The sequence below is a fragment of the Microcaecilia unicolor genome, chromosome 4 (assembly GCF_901765095.1).
Source record: "Microcaecilia unicolor chromosome 4, aMicUni1.1, whole genome shotgun sequence".
In the NCBI taxonomy this organism is placed as follows: domain Eukaryota; kingdom Metazoa; phylum Chordata; class Amphibia; order Gymnophiona; family Siphonopidae; genus Microcaecilia; species Microcaecilia unicolor.
In genome coordinates this window covers 202,837,544-202,858,301 of record NC_044034.1, presented here as the reverse complement: position 1 = coordinate 202,858,301, position 20,758 = coordinate 202,837,544, and the positions used below count along the sequence as shown (strand labels likewise).

The window sequence follows — 20,758 nt, the reverse complement described above, 5'->3', positions numbered from 1 at the left end:
GATGCTACAGTGAACTCAGAGAGCCATGGGATATTTTAAGGCCCCCTCCAAAATGGCTGGTGGGGATGCCCAAGCCCCATCTACTGAAGCGATCCGCTACTTGAGCAGAGGAAGACAGCAGCGTGCTTCAGCTGCCGACGCCGGCACTCCTGCACCTGCTGAGTTCATTGAACTGATTGTGTGTGGGAGTGCCGGCGTCAGCAGCTGAAGCACAGTGCTGACTTCCTTTGCTCAAGCAGCAGATCTCAGGCAGCATGGGGGGGAGCTCGGGCAGTAGATCTCTTCAGCTGGTGGGGCATGGGCATCTGTGCCAGCAAACATTGGGCTCAACATCTTTGTGGCAGGGGCGTAGCTACGTGGGGCCACGGGGGCCTGGGCCGCCATAGATTTGGCCCTGGACCCCCCTGCCGATGACCCTCTCAACCCCCCTCCCGTTTCCGTCTGCTACCTTTGCTGGCGGGGGACCCCAACCCCCATCAGCCGAGGTCCTCTTCTTCCTCGGCTGACGGGGGTTGGGGTCCCCTGCCAACAAAGGTAGGCGACGGCGGGGGGTCATAGTTGATGGTGGCGGCGTAGGGGGAGTCGGCAATGGTGGGGGGGGGGGCTAAAATGTGCCCCCTCACCTTGGGCTCTGGACCCCCCTCCCACTGAAGGTAGTGACGGGCGGTGGGCAAGAAGAACTAAGAGGAGATGTGTGGCCTAGAGGCACCGTGAAAAAATTACTGGACACTAAGGGCACTGTGAACCGAGAAAGTTATCTCTGCCATAGGCATTATTTCACCCATGTTGTGGAATTGATGCTATACCAAATCTTCTTTGTGGGATGGGGGGATGAAGACCACAATAAGATATTCCCTCTACATTCTTCTTTTTACAGCAGAGATCCTCATCCCTACCCTTCTTATTATCAGATTGTGCAAGTAAAAGTTAGATGACTTCTAATATAAAGATCATGCCTTCCCTCCCAGGTGAAAGGGAGCCATGATTTTGGGTCTCAAGCTCTTTCTCTGCCGTGCTGGCAACTACAGTGGTACTCTGCCCTCTGCCCCCATGTGGATGTGGAGGAAGCATGTGCATGGGTACCTTTCAGGCAGACTGACTTACCCTGGCTATTTAATCATCTTGCTTCAACATAGCTCTGTGGCTGGAAGCACAAGCATTACAAAGACTGGAATCAATGAAAACTGAACAGGAGATGCATAGTTGCACTTCTAGGTTTTCAGTTGAGTGAATACAAGGTGCTTAATGATTCATAGCAAAATTTCTTGAAAAATATTTATTTGTTAATATTTATATGTTGCCTTGCCAAAACCTGCCCAAGGCAGCTTAATAATACGTAAACTTTATCTTAAATATATGTGAACTCCAGGGGTGAGCTATTCCTACCTCACCGACTTTGACTAACCAGCACTGGAAGTGTTTTGAATGTAAAAAATGCCTTGTTGGGTATTCAGACCAAAGTTCCATCAAGCCTACCATCTTGACTCTGATAATGGCCAATCTGAGTCACTAGAAAGTTCCTTAAAGATTTCAAAGAACAGATCCATTTCTTGCAGATCTTTCCCAAAGGTGAGCAGTAGATTCTGAGATCTTCCTAATAATTATTTATGGACTTCTGTAGGAATTTGTCCCTTTTTAAACCCACCCATGTTAAATGAGTGGAGGAGTGGCCTAGTGGTTAGGGTGGTGGACTTTGGTCCTGGGGAACTGAAGAACTGAGTTCAATTCCCACTTCAGGCACAGGCAGCTCCTTGTGACTCTAGACAAGTCACTTAACCCTCCATTGCCCCATGTAAGCCGCATTGAGCCTGCCATGAGTGGGAAAGCGCAGGGTACAAATGTAACAAAATAAATTTGACCATGTCCTCTAGCAGCAAATTCCACAGCTTGATTGAGTGAAAAATACTTTATCCAATTTGTTTTAAATTTGTGACCTGTTAATTCCATGGAGTATCTTCTAGTTCTAGTACAGTTTAAGGGCATAAATAACCATTCCTTATTTATCTACCTTGCTGATGGTTTTGCAAATCTCTCTTAATCCTTCCGTCATCTCCAAATTGAAGAGCCCTATTCTGTTGAGCCTTTTTTCATAAGGGAGTCTTCTCCGAGGACAAGCAGGCTGCTTATTCTCACACATGGGTCGACGTCGGCCTGGGAACCTGCATTTTGCCATAGCAAAGACAAAAAAAACCCCAGCTTTGCTAGAGTCTTCTGGCGCGCGAGCGCGTACCTCAGTTAATTTTTTTCCGCGACAAAGTGCGGCAGGTTCTTCCTGTGCTCCTCAGTCTGGCCCGGGAAAGAGTTCTTGAAGCGATTTTTCATGTATTTTTTACTTGTTTTCTTCATTTTCTTAAAAAAAAAAAAAAAAGCTTAGGATCCCTTTTTTTCTGAAATCCTTAGTCTTTTTTTGTCTAATTTTCCTTTCTTTTTCGGCGTGGTCGGGTTTCTCCTTATTTTTGTGTCCCTTTTTATTGGCACAGTCGAGTATTTTGATTTTGCCAGAGCCGTTTTTCCTTCCATGTCATCGAGGACACCCAGTGGCTTCAAACGTACTCGGTGCAACCGGACTGTCTCAGGTACCAATACCCATTCCTAGTGTATCCACTGCCTTGGGCCTGACCACAGCCCAGCTGCTTGTGCTCTGTTGTCTTCATATGAAGAAGCGGACCCAAGTAGCTTGAGAGGCCCAACGAGAGAAACGTTTTCTGGCTCAATCCTGTCCTTCGACGTCGGCATCGGTATTGAGGTTGGTGGCATCAACATTGAGGGAAGCATCGACGTCAGGAGCAAAGGTAATGGCTGCTGAGAGACCAAGTCGCGCTGTGAGCAGTGAGGTGTCAAGTGGGTCTCCATCTGTCTCGAGAACTCCTGCTATGCAGGCCTCCCGGGACCAAACATCGTTGGTGAACATGAGCGTTCACTTGAGGAACTCGGTGAGGCAGCTGTCTTCCTTGGTTGATGCCCTCTGTCCGGAGCAGGCCGAGCCTTTTCGCCAGGTAGTCAGGCAGCAGAAGGCGTGTCGTAAATTCCTTGCCATGGGCACTTACAACTCTTTTCATGTGACATCCAGAATCACTGCTCATGGCTGCATGTCTCTGACCTGGATCATTTGGTCCAGCAGCGGATGGCGGATGTACCCTGCCAGGGGGATAATCTTTTTGATGAAAAAGTAGAGGATCTTGTTGACCAGATCAAGAAACATAATAATGCTATGGATTCTCTCTCCCACCAGGTGCCTTCTGCTACAACCTCCTCAACTAGGAGGTTTTTTGGTGGGAAGCTGAGTGCTCCCTATTCCTATTCTAGGCGTAGGTACACTCCAGCTTCTTGACAACCTAGTCAGGCTCAACCCCAGCGCACTTGTTCTCGTCAACAGCGTGCACCTAAGGTCCTGCTGCTCCCCAGCAAAAGCAAGGGACGAGCTTTTGACTTGCTCCAGTTAAGCATAGCTGTAGTAAAAGTGTCCATACCAGACAGGTTGGAGGGAGGCTTAATGTTTTTTCACCAAAGGTGGCCTCTTGTAACCTCCGACCGGTGGGTTCTTCAGATAGTCCAGTTAGGATATACCCTCAATCTGGAATCCAAACCTCCAGCTCATTCTTACAGCTCCCAGCACAAGCAGGTACTTGCAGAGGAACTCTCTGCCCTTCTAAAGGCCTATGCGGTCGAACTTGTTCCACCAGGGGAAGAAGGGCTGGGATTCTATTCCAGGTACTTCCCTGTCCAAAAGAAAACAGGGGGGATGTGCCCCATCCTAGACCTAAGGGCCCTGTACAAATTCCTAGTCCGAGAAAAGTTCAGGATGGTTTCCCTGGGCACCCTTCTTCCCATGATTCAGGAAAACGATTGGCTATGCTCTCTGGACTTAAAGGATGCTTACACACAAATCTCGATACTTTCAGCTCACAGGAAGTACCTTTGATTTCAGCTGGGAACACATTTTCAGTACCGTGTACTGCCCTTTGGCCTGGTGTCTGCGCCCAGAGTCTTTACAAAGTGTCTAGCAGTAGTCGCAGCGTCGCTACATAGACTGAGAGTGCATGTGTTCCCTTATCTCAACGATTGGCTGGTAAAGAGCACCTTGGAGGACGGTGCTCTGTAGTCCATGCGAATGACTTTTCAGGTGCTAGAGCTACTGGGGTTCATAATAAATTACTCCAAGTCCCATCTTGCTCCTGTTCAAAAATTGGAGTTCATTGGAGCACTGCTGGATATGAAGACAGCAGGGGCTTATCTTCCCAAGACAAGGGCAGACAACCTCCTGTCTCTAATGTCCACGGTTCGAGTGTCTCAGCGGGGTACAGCTTGGCAGATGTTGGGACTCTTCTGGAGTTGTCCTCCGAAGATCCGTGGAGATTGGACTGTTTTCCAACTCTCATCACTCAGAACGAGGGGTCGCTTCTACATCCCAACCTTCAGTCTCTGGCTTTCACGGCCTGGATGTTGAGACTTTAGAATTCACCTCCTTGGGTCTTTCAGAGGGTGTCTCCCAAGTCTTGCTTGCTTCCAGAAAAGATTCCAACGAAGAGGTGTTACTCTTTCAAATGGAGGAGGTTTGCCGTCTGGTGTGATAGCAAGGCCCTAGATCCCCTCTCTTGTCCTACACAGACCCCTTCTACACTTGTCAGAGTCTGGTCTCAAGACCAACTCCGTAAGGGTTCACCTCAGTGCAATTAGTGCTCAGTGTGAAGGGTAAGCCTATCTCTGGATAGCCTGTAGTTTATTTTATTTTATTTATTTATTGCATTTGTATCCCACATTTTCCCACTGTATGGCAGGTTCAGTGTGGCTTACATATTGCTAAAAAGGCAGTTACAAAATTTAGATTTGTAGAAGTCTAGTACATAATACAGAAGTACAATAAATGCTAAGGGTGATATATTCTCAATATTCGGCAAAAATTCTAAATTTAGACAGGTCCAATATCAGATATTTCAAAAGAAGTTATGAACCTAGTCAATATATTCCCATATTTTTTCTTTCACAATGGATTTACATATTGTCTCGAACAGTCCTTCAGCCAATTCATAAAAATATACAACATTCATACATTCTTTTATCAAAGTGACCTCAGTGATGTTCACCACCCACCACCTTACAGGCTTTATGTGGCGATATATATCAACATCAACCTCTTCATCGGTACACTATTGCTTTCTTATAAATTTTTAAAGATTTTAAACAAATCACTTATCTTGCTTAAGTCTGTTGGACTCGGGGGTATTAATGTCCGACATGCATGTTTCGCGCGCACAAGTAAGCTGTCTCAAGGACCTACCCCTAAAAAGGAAACAAATACAATTAGAATATATCTCTCTCCTTAGCATTGGCCGTAAACCAATGTCAAAGACAGATTAAACTTCCATAAACTTCTTTAAACCACTTACCCTGTAGTCTTATTAGCGCCAGCTCTACCAAATGTTTCCTCAGTAAAGATGGCGGCGGCATTCTAAGCTCACAATTAAATAACAGCTGTTCAATGACTTACATAGCCCCACCCCCATAGCGCAACTCATCTCCCAACGCTAGATCAGTGAAGACCAATCCAGCTCAGCATTTAAACCATTTGGTCTAAGTGTCTGAAGCCAAAATATATACCACTGTTCTCTAAAGTTTAGAAATTTTGCTATGGAACCCCCTCCCTTCTTCTTTTTAATACATTCTACAATTCTCCACCTCATATCCTCTATTTATGATTTCTGCAGCCAATGTTCAACTAGGGGAGCCTGAAGATTTTGAGTAGTTATTCTGGATTTATGCTCATTAAGCCTGATCTTAATAGGTCGTGCGCTTCTGCCAATATATATAAGATCACAAGGGCACATAATCGCATATATTACACCACTACTATTAGAATCAGTTAGTACATCATTTCTTAAGGTTTTTGTCTCTAGCAGGCGGTAACCACACATTGCCTGTCATCGCAGATACACACCATTGGCATTGACCACAAGTCTTCTGACCTCCCCTTACTTGAACATCTTCACTAGAACTTTTAATTTATTACTACTCAAACGTTCACCAATTGATTTACCTTTGGTGTAAGATATAAGGGGAAATTCAGAAAAACAAGGGTAAAGCTGAAGTATGTGCCAATGGTTTTTCCTGATCTGCACAATTTTCTGACTCATCTGATTAAAGGGCAATATACACGTCAGCCCTTCCTCTTCCACTACCCCACTTCCCTCATGCAGTAGGAGTGGACGCTGGGCAAAACGCGCTCTAATATAGGCTTTCCTCACGGCAGAGCTCGGATACCCTCTAGCTAAAAATCTAGATTTTAATTCTTTTGCATGATATTTAAATTCTGAAAGTGTAGAGCAAACTCTCCTCACTCGCAAGAATTGACTTACAGGCAAATTATACTTCAGATGATGAGGATGGAAGCTGCTAAATTGTAGCAAGGTATTTCGACTTACAGGTTTTCTATATAGAGAAGTTGTGAGCTTAGAACGCCGCCGCCATCTTTACTGAGGAAACATTTGGTAGCGCTGGTGCTAATAAGACTACAGGGTAAGCGGTTTTAAGAAGTTTATGGAAGTTTAATCTGTCTTTGACATTGATTTACGGCCAATGCTAAGGAGAGAGAGATATTCTAATTGTATTTGTTTCCTTTTTAGGGTTAGGTCCTTGAGACAGCTTGCTTGTGCGAGCAAAACATGCATGTCAGACATTAATATCCCCGACAGACTTAAGCAAGATAAGTGATTTGTTTAAAATCTTTAAAAATTTATAAGAAAGCAATAGTGTACCGATGAAGAGGTTGATGTTGATATATCGCCACGTAAAGCCTGTAAAGGTGGTGGGTGGTGAACATCACTGAGGTCACTTTGATAAAAGAATGTATGAATGTTGTATATTTTTATGAATTGGCTGAAGGACTGTTCAAGACAATATGTAAATCCATTGTGAAAGAAAAAAATATGGGAAGATATTGACTAGGTTCATAAATTCTTTTGAAATAGGTTGATATATTAGTATATTGCTTTTGTCAAAGCCCCCTGTCAAACCTCCACCAGTGTCATGGGATCTCAATGTCGTTCTCACCCAGCTGATGAAAGCTCCTTTTGAACCACTGAATTCCTACCATCTGAAGTACTTGACCTGGAAGGTCATTTTCTTGGTGACTATTACTTCAGCTCGTAAGGTCAGTGAGCTTCAGGCCTTGGTAGTGGATGCACCTTATACTAAGTTTCATCACAACAGAGTAGTCCTCCTCGCGCAACCTAAGTTCCATCTGAACCAGTCAATTGTCTTGCCAACATTTTTTCCCTGACCTCATGCCCACTCTGACGAAAGCAGCTTGCACACTTTGGACTGCAAGAGAGCATTGGCCTTTTACGTTGAGCGGACGAAGCCCTTCAGACATCCGCCCAGTTGTTTGTTTGTTTCAATCCCAACAGGCGGGGAGTTGCCATCGGAAAACGCACAATCTCCAGTTGGCTAGCAGATTGCATTTCCTTCACTTATGCCCAAGCTGGGCTGACTCTACAGGGTCATATCACGGCTCATAATGTTAGAGCCACGGCTGCGTCAGTGGCTCACTTACTCAGCCTCAATTGAAGAGATTTATAAAGCTGCAACGTGATCATCAATCCACATATTCATATCTCACTACTGCCTTCAGCAGGGATACCCGACGCGACAGTCGGTTTGGGCAGTCAGTACTGCAGAATCTGGGATTTAGAATCCAACTCCACCCCCCTAGGCCCATTTTTATTCTGTTCCAGGCTGCACTCTCAGCTAGCCGTATATAGTTTCAGGTTAACCTAGCTTGTCCTCGACGTTGCGAGGCCCAATTGACCATTGTTTTGAGTGAGCCTAGATGCTAGGGATAGCCCATGTGTGAAAATAAACAGCCTACTTGTCCTCGGAGAAAGCGAAGATACTTACCTGTAGCAAGTATTCTCCGAGGACAGCAGGCTGATTATTCTCACAATCCCTCCCACCTCCCCTTTTGGAGTTATTTGTTTTGCTTTTTTGATTTAACTGAGGTAAGCACTCTAGCAAGGTTTTTTTTGTCTTTGCTATGGCAAAATGCCAGTTCCCGGGCCAACACAGACTTCGACCCATGTATGAGAATAATCAGCCTCCTGTCCTCGGAGAATGCCTGCTACAGGTAAGTATCTTCGCTTTCTGTCTCCTTTATCTTTTTTGTTGTTCTTTCTTGATCTTTTTCCAAACCAATTGTTGAACCACATTGACAGGACTGTGTAGAGAAGTTAACACTGCCAGTGTTGTACTAATTTCATAGATAAATAGGGAGCTCATCTTCCTAGTGCTTTTGATTCACTGCTGTTCTGTTCTGCATTCAGTAGAAAATCTGTTAACAATATTCACTGCATCAAGTTTCCTTCTTTTTCGACGCAGCCGCCTTATAGGCAGCTCGATCGAGCTGTTTCTTCCCTTTTTGTGCCCTTTTTTCTTGGCACCATCGAGTCTTTTGATTTTGCGGCCGCCGTTTTTCCCTCCATGTCATCGAGGACACCCAGCGGCTTCACGTGTTGTACTCGGTGCAACCAGACCATCTCCAGTACTGACCCCCACGCGTCGTGTCTCCAGTGTCTTGGGCCCAACCATCTGCCAGCTTCCTGTAAGCTGTGTAAATTGATTAAAAAACCAGACCCAAGTGGCTCGAGAGGCTCAGCGTGAGAAACTTTTTCCAGATCGGTCCGGTCCTTCGGCATTGGTACCGAGGTCAGCGGCATCTACGTCGAGGGAAGCATCGACATTTGGAGTCCGGGTAATGACTGCCGAAAGACCACATTGAGCTGGGAGCAGCGAGGCATCGAGTCAGTCTCCACCTATCTCGAGGCCTACTGCTATGCAGGCCCCCCAGGACCGACCTGCGTTGGACCCGGCTCCGAGGAGGCATGAGGATTCCACGTGCCTCCTCCGGTACCGAGGAGCCTCGATGACGGGCGTCGAGCGAAGGCTAAGAAGCACCATCATCGTTCTCCTTCCATGCACGGTACCAAGAGCTCCAGGGAGCCGAGGGAGTCGGCACCCGAGAAGCATCGGCACCGGGAGGACCGCTCACCCTGCATTCAGGAGGTGCCAATGCGTCAGTCATCTGGCAGCCTGGTACCAGCTCTCAAGCCCCTTCAGATTCTGCAACCGACTCCTGCACCGGCCCCCCAGCCTTTACCGATGGAAGCTCTCGATGAGCGTATCAGGGCCCTTCTTCCGGAGCTTCTGGAAGGGTTGCTTCACCAGTCTGCCTCGGTATCGGGGGTGCTTGCGCCTTCCGTACCGACTGCAGAGGCGGCATCTGGGCCATCACCTGTCAGGAGGTCCCCGTCGGTACCGGCGTCGGCTGCCACCCGGGTCAATTTCCCCTCGACGTTGGTGGAGGAAGCTTCACTGGAGTCCAGGCAGGGGTCGACTTCTCGACACCCCCCACGAGGTCGTCGATCCTCAACGTCGAGACAGGCTCCGGTTCGGGCTGCTCTTAGGGAGCTCTTGTCCGATACCGATGAGGAGTGCTCGTGGGAAGAGGAGGAAGACCCCAGATACTTTTCAGAGGAAGAGTCGTGTGGGGTTCCCTCTGATCCTACTCCGCCAATTGAGAGTAGAATGTCTCCACCAGAGAGTCTCTGTTTCTCATCTTTTGTTAGGGAAATGTCTAAGGACATTCCATTCCCTATGGAGGTTGTGGATGAGCCCGAGGCCGAGATGCTCGAGGTCTTGGATTATCCTTCTCCGCCTGCTAAGGGGGCTACGGCCCCCTTGCATAATACAGTGAGGGAAGTGCCTATGCGAAATTGGTTGTGCCCTCTTTCTAACCCAGTTGTGCCTAAAAAAATCCCAGTACAGAATCCATGGAGAGCCTGTAATGGTGAAGGCCCAACTTCCTCATAATTCCATGGTGGTGGACTCTGCTCTCAGAAGAGCCAAGAGTACTAGAGACTATGCCTCGGCGCCCCCAGGCAGAGAGTCTAGGACCTTGGATTCTTTTGGGAGGAGAATGTATCAGGCCGCTATGCTCGCGGTCAAAATCCAAATGTACCAACTCTACACGAGCATCCACTTGCGGAACTCGGTGAGGCAACTGTCCAGTTTAGTTGAAGCACTTCCTCCGGAGCTTGCTGAACCTTTTCACCAGGTGGTCAGGCAGCAGAAGGCTTGTCGCAAATTCCTGGCCAGGGGGTCTTACGACACTTCTGATGTGGCATCCCAAGTAGCTGCTCAAGGTATAGTGATGCGCAGACTCTCATGGCTGCGTCTCTGACCTGGATCAGAAGACCCAGCAGCTCCTCCAAAGGGACACCACCTTGTAGTGGTGGAGGAGCTTCTGTGTTTCAGTGACTCAGAGGGCTATGCTGAAGGGTTACCCATATCAGACAGGCCTCTGAGGAGAAACTAGACAAAGAGTGTCCCAAACTGGGAGAGTGGTAAGATGGCAACCTGAAGTTCGTATGCCCAACAGCCCAGCTGCCCTCTGAAGTTTCGTCGTCTTTACGTAAATTTCCTCTCTGCAATTGCAGTTACCTTAACTGAAGGGGACAACCGGCGGTCAGCCGCTGATGGCCGGCGTTTTGTCCCCTGAGCAGCAAGTGCGGGACCGCTGCTTGACAAACTGCCCACAGATGAAAGGGTTGGCGAGTCCTTTGATTAGCGCCGGCGAAGGAGCATCGACGCTCTTGGACCTGGAAAAAACAACTCCATCACTCCCGAATTATTCAACCACCATGTCCAGAGGAGTGAGTTAGAGGCATATGCTGAAATGGAGGACGTTTACAGCAGAACCCGAATCGGCGGAACCACTCCTAAACACCTAAGAGAAATCAACTTGGAGTTTTTGGCTCCCATGGAGGTTACATTGAATACTATCTGGAAGGCGCTTCGGGACCTAACGGTGGCAGTAAATAATTTTGTTTCAGATATAATTTTATTAGAGAGTTACATGGACAATTTAACTGAACCCTTTGAGAGTGAAAAATTGATATAACAAATGATTCTACACGAGCAAGAAGTGGTTATGATTTTGAAAATGATTATAGACCAGAAACTTTGAATAATAAAATGAATATTATTATAGATGATTAATATCAAGATTATTGTTTTTCCCAGAGTTCCGGGTATGACTCCTGAAGTATTTCCTCAATTATTACTTTAAAAAGAGTGAAGCCTGTGAAAACTGGGATTACTTTAATCAGAAGGAATGTAATCAGACGTATTATTTCTAACTAAAACCTGGACAATAAGTATGTTCTCAATTAAATGATTTGACTTTACACCGTATTGGCCTTGAAGAACCCAACCAGATGATCTATATGGAATAATGAATTAGATGAGTAATATCTGGGGATAATCAGGTTTTTTTTTTCTGTTTATTGTCTAATTGATCTCCTTGTCTTGTTTCACTCTCCCTATTTAGTGGTCTAAGGAAGAGAATAGAATTACCTGACTGAAATAATTGCTATGTATTACTTTCTCTGTATTTCCAACAAGTTGTTTTATCGCTTGTAAAAATTTAAATGGCTATAAATAAAAAAAAAAAGAAGACCCAGCAGCGAATGGAGGATGTTCCTTGCTGGGGGGATAATCATTTTGGTGAAAAAGTAGAGGACATGGTTGATCAGATAAAAAAAGCATCATGATGCCATGGATTCTCTCTCCCGTTAGACGTCTAATTCTACTGCCTCCTCTTCTAGGAGGTCTTTTGGAGGGAAGAGGAGTGCTCCCTATTCCTATAGCAGGCGTAGGTACACTCTTGCTTCTCGACAGCCGGTTCAGGCTCAGCCCCAGCATGCGCGTTCCCGTCAACGCTGTGCGCCTAAGGCCCCTAGGGCTCCCCAGCAAAAGCGAGGGATGGGCTTTTGACTGGCTCCTGTGCAGCATAGCCTCGGAAAAAGTGTCCGTGCCGGGCGGCTTGCCTGTCGGGGAGAGGTTGATATTTTTTCACCAAAGGTGGCCTCTTATAACCTCCGACACATGGGTTCTTCAAATAGTCCGGTTAGGATACACTCTCAATCTGGTATCCAGGCCTCCAAATTGCCCACCAGGAGCTCAGTCCTTCAGCTCCGAGCACAAACTGGTACTTGCAGAGGAACTCTCCGCCCTTCTAAAGGCCAATGCGGTCGAACCCAATCCACCAGGGGAAGAAGGGCTGGGATTCTATTCCAGGTACTTCCTTGTGCAAAAGAAAACAGGGGGGATGCATCCCATCCTAGACCAAAGGGCCCTGAACAAATTCCTTCTCCGAGAAAAGTTCAGGATGGTTTCCCTGGGCACCCTTCTTCCCATGATTCAGGAAAACAATTGGCTATGCTCTCTGGACTTAAAGGATTACTATACTCACATTTCAATACTCCCAACTCACAGGAAGTATCTTCGATTTCATTTGGGAACTCAGCACTTTCAGTACTGTGTACTGCCCTTTGGTCTCGCATCTACACCCAGGGTCTTCACAAAGTGCTTGGCAGTTGTCGCAGCATCACTACGCAGACTGGGAGTGCATGTGTTCCCTTATCTCGATGATTGGTTGGTGAAGAGCGCCTCGGAGGCAGGAGCTCTACAGTCCATGTGGATGACTATTCGACTGCTAGAGCTACTGGGGTTTGTAATGAATTATCCCAAGTCCCATCTTGTCCCGGTGCAGAAATTGGAGTTCATTTGAGCTCTGTTGGACATATGGACGTCTTGAGCTTATCTTCCCCAGGCAAGGGCAGACAATCTCCTGGCTCTTGTGTCTTTGGCTCGAGCGTCTCAACAGATCACAGCTCGGCAGATGTTGAGACTTTTAGAGCACATGGCCTCCACGGTTCATGTGACTCCCATGGCACGCCTACATACGAGATCAGCTCAATGGACCCTAGCTTCCCAGTGGTGCCAGGCCACAGGGGGTCTAGAGGGTGTAATCCATCTCTCCACCGTGTTTTGCAGATCCCTTCAGTGGTGGACCATTCGATCCAATCTGACCTTGGGACATCCATTCCAAATTCCTCAGGCACAAAAAGTGCTGACGACAGATGCATCCCTCCTTGGGTGGGGAGCTCACATAGAAGGGCTTCACACTTAGGGAGCTTGGTCCTCTCAGGAAAAAGATCTTCAGATCAACCTCCTGGAACTACAAGCGATCTGGAATGCACTCAAGGCTTTCAGAGATCGGCTGTCCAACCAGATCATCCTAATTCAGACAGGCAATCAGGTTGCTATGTATTCCACCAACAAGCAGAGGGGCACCGGATCTCGCCCTCTCTGTCCGGAAGCCGTCAGGATGTGGCTTTGGGCGCACCATCACGGCATGTTTCTCCAAGCCACGTATCTGGCAGGCATCAAAAACAGTCTGGCTGACAAATTGAGCAGGATCATGCAACCTCACCAGTGGTCGCTAAATATGGGCGTTGTCCACAAGATGTTCCGAGTGTGGGGCACCCCCTCGGTGGATCTTTTTGCCACTCAGACAAATCACAAAGTCCCTCAGTTCTGTTCCAGACTTCAGGCCCACGACAGGCTAGCGTCAGATGCCTTTCTCCTACATTGGGGAACACGCTTTCTGTATGCGTATCCTCCCATACCTCTAGTAGGGAAGACTTTGCTGAAACTCAAGCAAGACCGTGGAACCATGATTCTGATTGCACCTTTTTGGCCCCGTCAGATCTGGTTCCCTCTTTTTCTGGAGTTGTCCTCCTAAGAACCGTGGAGTGTTTTCTGACCCTCATCACACAGAACGAGGGCTCACTTCTACATCCCAATCTCCAGTCTCTGGCTCTCATGGCCTGGATGTTGAGAGCTTAGGGAATGCTTCTTTAGGTCTGTCGGAGGGTGTTTCCCAAGTCTTGATTGCTTCCAGGCAGGGGCGTAGCTATGGGTGGGCCTGGGCCCACCCAGGCCACCCAATCTCAGCTTAGGCCCACCCAGTTTTCCCTGCTCCTTCAATCAGTGCACAGCCAGCCTTTAGCCCTGCAGCGAACAGGAAAGAGCAGCTCTTCTCTCTCCTTCCAGCATCGCGGCACCAGCCACCAGGTATGCCCCCCCCCCCACCGAGCCTTCCAATCCCCTGATCCGTGTCAGTGAGAAAGCAGTACACACACTGCTTTAGACCTGCCCGAGAAGCCTTTCTTTCTCCTTCAACATCCTGTTCCCATGTAGAAGAGAGAAGGGGTTCCAGGCAGGGACAGGTCTAAAGCAGTGTTTGTACTGCTTTAATTAACCACCATATATTAACTGTTATTCTGAAAGGGGTCACTGAGCACGGCTGTGAAAAGGTCAGATAAGCAAACAGCCACTGTGCTGTTTCGAGGGTCTGAGCAGCTGGGTAAAAGAATAGTTTTTGCACTGTTTGCAGTTGAAATCGGTAACCGGAGCAAAAACGAAACTGAAGCCTGTGGCTCTCTAAAGCCTTCAGAAAAATACTTTGAAGCAATTAGCACCCTCTTGACTTGTAAAGCTAAACATTAGGATGCTGCATTCAGTTAATCTTACTCATTCGTAATGGGCTTGGGTCCTAGGTAGGTGCAGAGTTTGTTTCAAGGGATCCACTGGTCTGAATGGCTGCATGTTAGTCTTTTCTTTCCCTAATGCAGCATAATTGTATCTGAACTGTAGAATTTGCATATATTTAGCATTTATTTCCCTTTGCGAGAATGTTCACAGTGGTTCGCTGCTTAATTGCCCTTTTCCATGGATGGATTCCACTGTGCATCAAGTGCCTGGAATCACCCAAAATGTCTTTCCCCACCTGCAGAGGAGGACTTTATATTTCTTTACAGAGATATAATACTTAATTTTCAGTCCTAATAAGAGCTGGGAGTCAGACAGGGGCAGATGGTGGATGGAAGGGGCAGAGATAGAGGGCAGATGTGCATGGAAAGGGCAGGGAGAGAGGGCAGACATTGGATGGAGGGGACAGCAGAGAGGGCAGACACTGGTTGGCAGAGAAAGAACGAAGACAGATGCTGGATGGAAGGAAGACAGTGAAAAGAAGATGAGGAAAGCAGAAACCAGAGACAACAAACTGTAAATAAAATATATATTTTTTATTTTTTTGCTTTAGGATAAAGTAGTATTGTAGCTGTGTTAATAAATGTTTATAATAGAACATGTAAATAAGGTAATCTTTTTATTGGACTAATTTTAATACATTTTGACAAACTTTCGGAGAACAAAGCCCCCTTCCTCAGGTCAGGATAGGATACTGTAACAGCACTATACTGTATTGACCTGAGAAAGAAGGTTTTGGCTTCTGACAGCTAAATGTATTAGTCTAATAAAATGGTATTATTTTATTTTCTATATTTGTTTTATTTCTATTTGTTAATTTGTAAAGTGGTGATTGGTATTTGTTAGTTTTTTCAAATTTACATCTGCTGTCTTTATATTTTGCACAGTACTAGGGGACATTTTCTGTTTCTGTGGTGTTGCATTGTATGCAGAGTCTGGCATCTTGGGGGTTCAGTTTAATTTTTGTCTAAATAGAAAGTTTATTACTTATTTTATAGTGGATTAGGGTGTATTTGTGTTTGTGAAAAAGACATGGCTTTCAGTTGGCATTGACTGCAGGATCAACGATCTGTACTATTCTGTCTGGTTTCGTTTTACAATAGGTGAATTGATGTTCTAGTGCTCACTGTAGTGTTTAAGATGCTTTCCTTTTCCTTGTGTGACTCATAGAAATGACTGCTTATGGTATGGTAGAATTGCTCTATAGGTCCTGAGTGTTTTTTATTCTCGGTATGGTAGTTTTAAGGTTTGCAACATAGGTTCCGAATATGTATGTGGTTTATGTTGCTGTAGGACAGCTGTTGGACAGACTGTTTATTAAAAATTATTTAGGATCCCCCCAAAAAACTACTCACACCTATATATACATAGTGCCCACCCATATTAGCTCTGGGCCCACCCAAAATGTCAGGTCTGGCTACGCCACTGCTTTCAGGAAAGATTCCACAAAAAAATCTTACTCTTTCAAATGGAGAAGGTTTGCTGTCTGGTATGACAGCAAGGTCCTAGATCCTTTTTCTTGTCCTACACAGACCCTGCTTGAATACCTTATTTATTTATTTATTTATTTGTTGCATTTGTACCCCACGTTTTCCCACCTATTTGCAGGTTCAATGTTGGTTACATTGTACCATCAAAGGCGTTTGCCCAGTTGGTGGATAACAAATACAAAGTTGTATAGTGATCGTATGAGGTATAAGTGGAGGGTCGGAATGGATGAAGATTGCGTGATGTCCTGTTTGATCATAGTCATGCTGTGTTGGTAGGTGAAGAGCGTTACGTGGTGTCGTTGGGGTAGGCCTTTTTGAAGAGGTTGGTTTTTAGTGATTTCCTGAAGTTCAAGTGGTCGTGGATTGTTTTCACAGGTTTTGGGAGCCCATTCCATAGTTGTGCGCTTATGTAGGAGAAGCCAGCTGCGTAAGTTGTTTTGTATTTCAGTCCTTTGCAATTTGGGTAGTGTAGGTTTAGGTAGGATCTTGACGATCTGACTTTGTTTCTTATTGGTAAGTCTATAACGTCTGTCATGTATCCTGGGACTACGCCGTACATGATTTTGTGAACTAAGGTGCAGATTTTGAAGATGATCCATTCTTTGATTGGGAGCCAATGCAACTTTTCTCGGAGGGGTTTGGCACTTTCGAAGCGTGTTTTGCTGAATATCAGCCTGGCTGCTGTATTTTGGGCGGTCTGGAGTTTTTTACGAGTTGTTCTTTGCAGCCCGCGTAGATTCCGTTGCAATAATCTGCATGACTTAGGACCATTGATTGTATTATGTATCGAAAAGTTGCTCTTGGGAAGAAAGGTTTTAATCGTTTGAGCTTCCACAATGAATAGAACACTTGTCAGAGTCTGGTCTCAAGACCAACTCCGTAAGAGTTCACCTTAGTGCAATTAGTGCTTATCATCAACATGTAGAGGGTAAGCCTATCTCTGGACAGCCTTTAGTAGTTCGCTTTATGAGAGGTTTGCTTTTGTCAAACCTCCCTGTCAAACCTCCACCAGTGTCATGGGATCTCAGCGTCGTCCTCACCCAGCTGATGAAAGCTCCTTTTGAACCACTGAATTCCTGCCATCTGAAGTACTTGACCTGGAAGGTCATTTTCTTGGTGGCTGTTACTTCAGCTCGTAGAGTCTATGAGCTCCAAGCCCTGGTAGTGCATGCACCTTGTATCAAATTTCATCATAACAGAGTAGTCCTCCGCACTCACCCTAAGTTCTTGCCAAAGGTGGTGTCGGAGTTCCATCTGAACCAGTCAATTGTCTTGCCAACATTTTTTCCCCATCCTAATACTCGCTCTGGTGAAGACAAGTTGCACACCTTGGACTATAAGAGAGCATTTGCCTTTTACATGGAGCGGACTAAGTCCTATAGACAGTCCGCCCAGTTGTTTGTTTCTTTTGATCCCAACAGGAGGGGAGTCGCCATTGGAAAACGCACAATCTCCAATTGGCTAGCAGATTGCATTTCCTTCACTTATGCCCAAGCTGGGCTGATGCTGGAGGGCCATGTCACAGCTCAGTGTTAGAGCCATGGCTGCGTCAGTGGCTCACTTGAAGTCAGCCTCTGTTGAAGAGATTTGGAAGGCTGCAACGTGGTCATCAGTCCACACATTCACATCTCACTACTGCCTTCAGCAGAATACCCGACGCGACAGTTGGTTTGGGCAGTCGGTGCTGCAGAATCTGTTTGGGGTTTAGAATCCAACTCCACCCTCCTAGGCCCATTTCTATTCTGTTCCAGGCTGCACTCTCACTTAGTTGTGTTTCTTTTTAGATTGACCGTTGCGGGGCTCAATTGACCATTGTTCATTGTTTTGAGTGAGCCTGGGGGTTAGGGATACCCCATCAGTGATAATATTCAGCCTGCTTGTCCTCGGAGAACATGAAGATGCATACCTGTAGCAGGTATTCTCCGAGGACAGCAGGCTGAATATTATCACAACCCACCCTCCTCCCCTTTGGAGATGTTACTCTTTATTTTGCTTTTTATTAACTAAAGGCGACATGCTTGCATCGCGGGCGGGAACCTGCTCGCGCATGCAAGGTGCGTCTTGTCCCAGGCGACGTCGCGTTCTAGAAAGTTGTTATTTTTTTTTACAAGTTTCAGTCTCCTGGGTCGTCGCGACAACAACCCATCAGTGATAATATTCAGCCTGCTGCCCTCGGAGAATACCTGCTACAGGTATGTATCTTCATTTTATCCACTAAATGCTGCCTGTGTATATTCAGTGCTAGATAACCTGCTATCTCCTGCTGAATGTTTGCAGATAGCCGGTTAAGCGCTATTTTACTGGCCAGGAGCCGTTCCTGGTCATTTAAATAGCATTGAATATTGAGCAGTAAATGTTCTAAAACTAACCATGATAGCTGTTTTTAAGAAAGCAGGAATTATTTTGGGTCCATTTTACTAAAAGGCTAGATTCTGTAGACAGTGTCCAAAGTTAGGTACTGAGATGATCCACTATAAGCTAACATTCTGTAAAGGGTGCTCGTCGCAGAATGACCTTTACAGAATACTAATTTAGCGCGCTTTTCAAGCCTAACTTTGGGCACAAGCATTTACGCCTTCCGAAGGCTGGTGTAAATGTTTGTGCCCAACTGATGGCAGTTAGGCGCACAAATACAGGTGTTCTATGACATGCTTAATTTCTGGGAATGCCCCTGACCCATGCATGCTCCTCCCTTAGCCTCAGTCCTTTTTGAATTGGAGCACATGTCATAGAAAACAGCATGTAACTCCTAATTACTGCCAATTAAGTGCTTCTTAATGCTGATAATTGACATTGCCTAATTAGCTAATTAGTTTACGCGTGGATCTGGAATCCATGCCCAGCTTTGGGCAACCTATACAGAATTCAGGGGTTAATGCATGATTAATGCGTGGAAACAGACTACTGTGCAACCGTGTTAAATGATTTTGTGGTAGTTTCCCTGCTTCCATGCATTAAACCGTGCATTACTAAATTTTTCAGAATTTTTCTGTCAAGGGGCATTGCATTGACAGAGAATGGGATAGAAGCATTAGCCAGCTAGCATGTCAACCATTTGTTTAAAAAAATAAATAATTTTTTTCTCTGAAATTGACTTTGTCATACTTTATGTATGGCATAAACTTCAGATTTTTTGTTTGTTTCAAACATTTGTAAACCACCCATCCTGTCCAGCTCTTGGCAGTGTAAAATTAAATAATAGAAATCTGTTTTATGACATGTATGTTTGTCACGTAATTAGAATGGCTGAGAACAGGTAAAATATTTGCGAAAATAAATGTAGACATTCAAATAAACTCTATTGCTCAGTCATTATTCGTTATTACAGTTCATCCTCCATTGTACCACACTGGAAGGAAGTGTTCTCTCACGGAGAATTTTTACAATAACAAAGCTCATAATCATACAGTTTCTTTGTACTGTCACTGATATCTCTTTCATTTCTTTAGGGGAAGTGGGCTTTTTGACTGAAGATCGAAGAATAAATGTTGCTATTACCCGTGCCCGTCGTCACGTGGCCGTGGTCTGTGATTCTCGAACTGTCAGCAGCCACAAGTTCTTGAAAACCCTGGTAGATTATATAAATGAACATGGGGAAGTCCGAACAGCTTTTGAGTATCTGGAAGATATTGTGCCTGATAACTACTCGCATGAAAGTTCTCAACATCCCAATGAGCAAGGAAAGCAGGAAAAAGTAACCATCTGTCCTGCACAGAAGCAATCAGACAGACAGACAAATCACCAGAAACCTAAGGAAGTCCAGAAAGCAAATAAAAGCCCTAAAACACTGCATAGAGAGTGTCTAAAGGACATTCCTAATCAGAGTTTGAACAAACATGTTTTGGACAAGGAACTGAAAGAAAGAGACAATAAAAGCAGACAAAGTGAACTTAGAGTAACAATCACTGAATTTCTCAATGATGCTAATAAAGTACAAGTAGATTTTCCTTCCTCCTTAAATTCTCATGACAGATTATTAGTTCATCAGTTAGCTGAAGAATATGGACTACAGCATATAAGCACTGGAGAAGGAAAGGAGAGACACATTACTGTCAGCAAAACAAAAATAATGTCAACAAGTCAGTCTCCGGGAAATGGAGACTCAAGCGAACAGAAATCACCACAACCATTTGCAATTCCAGAAGAGGAAAATGGTGGAGAAAAATTAAGTAACAATACCAGGTTACATAACATAGACCTAAAAACTTTGTACTTGGAAAGAATGGAAAGAGAAAAGGCCAAGCGTGAAGACAAGACTAAGAAAAAACAAGTTAAAGTGCAGGAAATGTTAGAAAAGAAAACAAAAACTGAACAAAGAGGTATGAGCCACTGACTAGGTTAGTGGCTTTGGTACAAACCTACAAAGTTATTTGCGTTTCATTGAATGGTTCTGATTCAATCTGTTACTGCTTATTTCTAGCATAAGCAGCATAAAATGTACTGTTTATTTAGGATTTTGCTCACACCTTTTTCAGTAGTAGTTCAAGGTGAGTTACATTCAGGTAAACTAGGTATTTCCCTGTTCTTGGAAGGTTCACAATTTAAGTTTGTACCTGAGGCAATGGAGGGTTAAGTGACTTGCCCAAGATCAGAAAGAGCAGCACCTCTGGATGTCAAGACCAGTGCTTTAACCACTAAGCCACTCTTCCATTGTGCTAACCAATTAGCACAGAACATGCCCACTCTGCCCCTAGCCCTAGTGCAAAAAAATAAATTTTATTTTTTAGCACATGGGTAGTGCACACCAGTCCCAAAATTACTGCAGGATGCCTGAGCGCAACCCCTCAGTAAGACATTTTTAGCTGTGATAAACATGTATG

General features: G+C 45.4%; 1 protein-coding gene across 1 annotated transcript in view; it reads left to right on the top strand.

Annotated features, from left to right (window-relative positions):
- IGHMBP2 (immunoglobulin mu DNA binding protein 2) overlaps positions 1-20,758 on the top strand; it is a 237,282-nt gene that overhangs the window by 186,850 nt on the left and 29,674 nt on the right. The window contains exon 13 of the mRNA XM_030201132.1: positions 19,388-20,257. Coding sequence (XP_030056992.1) covers positions 19,388-20,257 — 870 coding nt within the window. The remainder of the gene's footprint in view (positions 1-19,387; positions 20,258-20,758) is intronic.